Source organism: Vitis vinifera, chromosome 16 (assembly GCF_030704535.1).
Source record: "Vitis vinifera cultivar Pinot Noir 40024 chromosome 16, ASM3070453v1".
Lineage (NCBI taxonomy): Eukaryota > Viridiplantae > Streptophyta > Magnoliopsida > Vitales > Vitaceae > Vitis > Vitis vinifera.
The window spans coordinates 17,027,492-17,033,465 of record NC_081820.1 but is presented as its reverse complement, the minus strand read 5'-3'; the positions used below and the strand labels follow the sequence as shown (position 1 = coordinate 17,033,465).

The following is a 5,974-nucleotide window of genomic DNA, read 5'->3' as shown; positions in this document are numbered from 1 at the left end:
GTGAACTCAAAGATGAAATAGGCTACTTGATACAAGAAAGGCTCAGTGCCTGGCAAAAACCCAGTGGGTTTTCGCCCAACCCATTCTCAATGTGGACATTAGATTACCATTTTCTTAAAAGCAAGATTCTGAAAATAACAAACTAGAAAAGGGGGTCATTGTGGGTGAAAAACCGAATCATGGAACAGGTGACTGCTCATTGACAATCACTTCAAGAATTAGCTTTGAAGTATGCCAATAAACCAACGAGAGGAGCATTTATATATGTTGCTGGCTCCGATTGTGAAACATCGGCTCGAGAATCTGCATATGAATCATCGGGAGCAGGTCCTCCAACAACAGCCCCCGTTAGCAAGTTTGGATTTGGATCTTGGGTCTGAAAGTAGGGCGTTCCCCCATTACAGTCAATGCGATCTGGGTGCGCATCCATGGAAGGTAAGGATGAGCCTCGGTGATGTATCCTGTTCGGAAATTTGTCACCATAACCCACCATGTATGACATGCCCAATGGATTGTTTCCTAAAATGTAATTCACCTGCATAAACCCATAAACCTGCTTAATTCAACCACTACATGTACGACAGCCCTCCATTGATGAGTGATTACTATATATATCCCTTACCCTTAACCTAAAATGTTGTATATGCAAAAAATTTGATACAATTTGTCAATATATGTCATTAGTTTGATATGGTTTTTTTTTTTTTTTTAGTTTTTTTTTTTTGGCTCAAAGCTTTTGTTTTTATTTTTCTTTTTTTAGTTTTTTTTTTTGTTGAAAGCAATTTGCTTTCAAATTTTAAATTATTTGTTTTTATAAATTTTCATAATTTATTACAAATTTTTTATTGAGCAGAAAAAATCAAAATATTTTACTTTTTTTAAATGAAAAAAATAAAATGATGATTTTTTTTTTTACTTTTTAATATTTAATAGAAATAAATAACCTAATATTTAACACTATTAAATATTAAAGTTTTATTTAAAATTAAGTAAAAAAAACAAACACTATTTTATGTGGTTAGTCATAATGACCTAATTAATATATAGTTTATAAGGAACTGCTTTCTATTATATAATTATTTGTTTTGAACCTAATAAGTTATAATTTAAAAAAAATCTATATAACTAAAGAGAAGTTTATATATATATATATATATATAACTTTTTATTCAATTTGATACGAGATATTATAATCCCAAGAAATCTCTATATATATAAGTCAAATTTTTTTTCTTTCATTTGATGTAAGAAATCACGATCACCCTTTCACGAAGACACAACATCTTCAAATGTGTCCTATAATTGTGGGGCCAAACAAATAAATACTCTATGCAAATGTGTCTTATGGGAACAAATAAACTCTCATGGTAAAATTGACTTTGATAATATTTGTAATTACTAACTTTTAACTATATAATCACTAGATTATGATTGCCTAAATTTTAACATGATACAAATATGACTCAGTAACACGTAATGGTTTCAAACTTTCGTGCATACCTGGCTTTTTGAGACTTCTACAAGCCTATCCGGAGAGACAACAACATTACCGCATTGAATCTGTCTTCCATTACCTTTTGAGTAGCCAGCATAAACAACAAGAAGAAAAGACAATGTCGTTGCATGCTGCATGTTACTTGGACCACTTTTGAACAGGAGCCCACCTAACATAAACACAATTCCAAAAAACCAATTAAACCATAATCCAATCAAATCAACTTATTCAATCTAGGCATGGTATATGTTCTGAAGGTTTAAAGTACGTAACCCAGAGAGAACTACCTGGAGAGTATGTAACGGATTTAGTAGGCGATTCAGGCAATATGGTACAAACAAATCTGTCAGCATCAAGGACAAAGGGACTTGCATCAAGTTTTTCCTGCAGTACCCACTGCAACATGACAAGAAGAGAATTAATTTAGGCTGGGAGAAGGTTTAGCGTGAAGAAGAAACTAAAGGGGTGCTGCCCAATGTGCTTAATTACCCCGGAGACGAGGACGTTAATGCCCGCAACTTTGGTGTCCCATCCAAATTCTGCAAAGTTATCACGGTAGCTTAGGGTTCCATCAGTATCCATCACCTTTATATACTTTGGCAAATTGTTTATGGTGTATTGAACATAGTTCCAATAAGACTCGTTGTTAGTTGCTTTGTATAACCATGCTGCTCCCCAACCCAATTCATCCTGTAAAAAAACATGTATATGACTATTGACTAGTACTCCAGAAAGGTTCCTTGTCTCTATAAGGACCTGCTCTTTCCTACAGAGATATTGTCTAATTTAGATTCAATGGATCTTTTTAACTTTTTATAGGAGAAGATGTTTTTGACACTATACATGTATTGAGTTTCTTGTCATGAAGACCCATCAGAGTGGAATTGGGGTTGTTAATGATCAAAAGAACGTTTGAAACACAGACATATTGAATTTTGAGCATACCATGTAACCACTGCCATCACAATAATAATATGGGCACACCACGCGACCGATAGCATCATTGTAGGAACCCCTATTCTTATCTGCAAAGTCGAATACCTGAGGTGTAAAAAGTATTATTGGTTAGCAAGCAAACCCCAAGTTATGAGCATTAATTGTTAGATTTGTTTGATAGTAATTTTTCATATACTTGAATGATGAAAATTTTCAAGTATTAAAAATATTGGAAACACTTCCTAAAATTACTATAAAATGGATTCTTAAATCTTAGTTACCGATATTGCCCGGGTTACAAGTGTTTGGGAGTACTGAGAATCAGAAGCATTGAAAGCTATGGAAGCTGCAGCAAGCGCAGCGGCTATCTCTGCTGAGACTTCTGAACCGGGAGACGTAGTGTTGACTTCATAAGTGGTCCGAGGAGTGTCCATGTCTTCAGGCCTTTCCCAGCAATAATGGTCACCGAAGGGATCGCCAACAAGAGCAATGACAGTGCCAGGAGTGGTGGTAGCTTTGAGCAAGTAGTCAGTGCCCCATCGAACGGCGTCCAGCGCATTTTGAAGGTCTGGGTCCATGAACTGCCCAAATTCTATCACACTCCATGCTAGAAGGGTTGTGGTGAATGCCATTGGGAAGTTGAATTTTACGTTGTCTCCAGCATCATAGTAGCCTCCGGTCAAATCCACCTATGCATGATTGCATAATTAGTTTTAAATCTTACTATTTTTATATTTTTAAGTAAAAAAATAGAAAAAAAAAATAGAAAATAGATTTTTATTCTTAAAATTTTATAAAATAAAGTATTTTTGAGAATATTTGTATTTATTTATTTTTACTTGTTTTCTAAGAATTGTTTTAAACATTAATTATATTAATACGAAGAATGAAACATCATTGATAAAAATTATTTAAAAACATAAAAATAACTTAAAAACATCACAAGTTCTCAAACGAACTTTTATTTAACAAAAATCAAAGAATAGTCTTCAAAATTATTTTTGAAAACACTTTCCAAACAAAGACTTATTAAACCATATTTGATAATTGTTTTTGAAAATATTTATGAAAAATAATTTTTAAGAATAGTTTTTAAAAACTATTATTTAATCTTTTGTAGAACAAAAGTCTGTTTAGACAATGAAATGTTTTTAATTTGTTTTTACTATTTTTAAATATGTTTTAAAAATAATTTTTTTGTCTACACCATTATTTCATGTTTTTAATCCATTTTTAATATTTTTATGTCTATAAATTTATTTTTAATTATTATACATATTTTTATAATTATTTTTTTAAAAAACAACTTTAAAAAAATAAGTGAAAATAATTAAAAGATATTATTTGAAAACATTTTATTTTTTGTTCTCAATAACAAAAAGTTTAGAAAATAAAAAATAGTTTTTTGATTGTCAAACATGTTTTCTAAGGTTTTAATTTTGAAAAATAGAAGGTTGTTTTTGAAAATAGTAGGCAAGCAGACTCTTAATATTCAACCAATTAAATGTTCGATTGATAATGAATTTATTAAGTGCTTTTAATTTTTTTAACACTTAGAAATTTTTTATCAGGAATTAGAAAAAGTAAAAACAATTTTTAAAATCATTGTCAAAGACACTCTAATACCTTATTTGATGGTGTTTTTCAAAAACACTTCTAACATAAAAAAGAAGTACTATTGGAGAAAATATTTATGCCTTGCAAATTTAGAAAACACTATAAAAAGTAAGAAAAAAAAAAAAATACTTGTAGGATTACTTGTCTCAACTCGATGTTTGGATAGATTTAATCAATCATTTTCAATACTTTAAATAAAAATATTCTCAAATCATTCTAAATATACAATTATGGTAGGATAAATGTTTCTAAAACATCACACAAAAAATAAAAAATATATTTGTCTTCTGCAAGTATTTATTTATGGAAAATGTATTGAATATCAAGAAAAAATAGCAAATATCCTAAATAGTTGAATCTTTTTACTGACTATTTCGAGTGATTATGGTAACATTGTCTTCCAAGATCGCATGCAATGCATCTCCATTTACTTCCCTATTTGCTCCAAAGAAAGAAATAAAAGAAAACACTGAAAATTAATTACATCGAGACTTCGTGGCATACTATTTGATTTTTTTTTATTTATTTCATATAATTTTATTTTTTTTACATAAGGCTTTGTTTGGCAACCATTTAAAAAGACAATTTCCAATTCTTCATGTTTTATGGCTAATTTTTTTTTTCCAAAAAATACATATTTTTAAATTATTTTAACTTGTTTTCTTACTACTATTTTAAAAATAGTTATAGAAATATGGGGTATGATTAAAAATAAAATATTAAAAATAAAAATTATTTATAAATATATTTTAAAACATAAAAAACATTTTAAGAATATGTCAAATTTTTAATAAGATTTTTATTTTATAAAACATCAAAAACTGTTTTCAAAAACAGTTTTAACAAATCCTTCCCAAAATTTTCTCTCATGCATACTAAAATTTGTGAAAAAAGAAAATTAAATTTATGAACATCTGCTAATGGAAAATTAAATGGTGACAATGAATGAGAGATAATGAGATGCTCACCTTGACATCTTTGCCATCATTCACACCAGAATCCTTTCTCCAATTAACCCTCTGGGAAGAAGGCAACTTTCCAGACCTTTGGCCTTCAAAAAACAAAATGCTCTTCGTCAAGGCATCTCCATAATCCTGTGAAGACACACTCACCACCATAGTCATCACCATCATTACTCCTATCATCTTCCCTCCGCCCATCTCCATTTTTTCCTACAATTATGGTTCTCTCAATCATCTGATCACTACACTGAGATGAATGGCTGTTCATATAGAGGGGAGGGTATTCTTGAGGCTCATTACCAACTTGCAATACGATAGCCTCCATTCATTGTTTGTAATTAAAGATCAACATGCAATATATTAACTCCTTCCTAACCATGTTTCACAGGCCATTTTAGGGAGCATTCAAAATGTAAATAGAATCTTGGTTGAATTTGTCCAGAGAATATTTGATTCAAAGATAGTGCATGTGTCTATGGATTACAACATATAGGGAAATATAAATTTTATAAACAATAAGTATCTTTGCTAATTTTGCTAACCGAAAACTTAGAGAAAATGGAAAAGAAAAAAAAGTAAAAAATTGGAAAAAAGGTAATTTTTTTTTTCTCCACTTAGATGATATGAAATTAAGAACAGAGAGAAAAATTGTTAAATTTTTTTTTATATTTGGAAATTACAGAAAAAAGTAGAAATTATTTTTTTATATTTAGACACTATGAATAAAAAAGGAAACAATGTTAAGCTTAATAATAAGGTAAAAGTGAGTTATGACTGCTAATTCATAAAAACATAAAATGAAACAAAAATAATAGGAAATAAGGGAGAAATTTTTAAAAGGCTTTTTTTTTCCTTTTATTTTCTTTAAATAAGATTAAGGAAAGTTTGAGAAATCTTAAAAAAAAAACCTTTGATTGATGATTTTTTTTTTTTTTTTTTTATAACCTTGAATAACTAACAATAA

General features: G+C 29.5%; 1 protein-coding gene across 1 annotated transcript; it reads right to left on the bottom strand.

Moving 5' to 3' along the window:
• Window positions 1-5,208, bottom strand: LOC100267334 (endoglucanase 24). Its single transcript, XM_019225851.2, has 7 exons — window positions 5,017-5,208; window positions 2,713-3,120; window positions 2,441-2,536; window positions 1,985-2,185; window positions 1,783-1,879; window positions 1,501-1,664; window positions 1-535 (listed from the first exon to the last, which is right to left on the bottom strand). Exons 1-7 carry the CDS (start codon window positions 5,206-5,208, stop codon window positions 212-214), a joined length of 1,482 nt encoding a protein of 493 aa, XP_019081396.1. The 3' UTR covers window positions 1-211.
• Window positions 5,209-5,974: the final 766 nt, after the last annotated feature.

Excerpts from the sequence above, each read along its gene's own strand:
- LOC100267334 (XM_019225851.2), bottom strand. The coding sequence starts at position 5,208 with ATGGGCGGAGGGAAGATGATAGGAGTAATGATGGTGATGACTATGGTG. Across the intron at positions 2,186-2,440 it reads GTGATGGCAGTGGTTACATG|GATGAATTGGGTTGGGGAGC; the intron begins GTATGCTCAAAA and ends GTTTTTTTACAG. Across the intron at positions 536-1,500 it reads TAGAAGTCTCAAAAAGCCAG|GTGAATTACATTTTAGGAAA; the intron begins GTATGCACGAAA and ends GGGTTTATGCAG.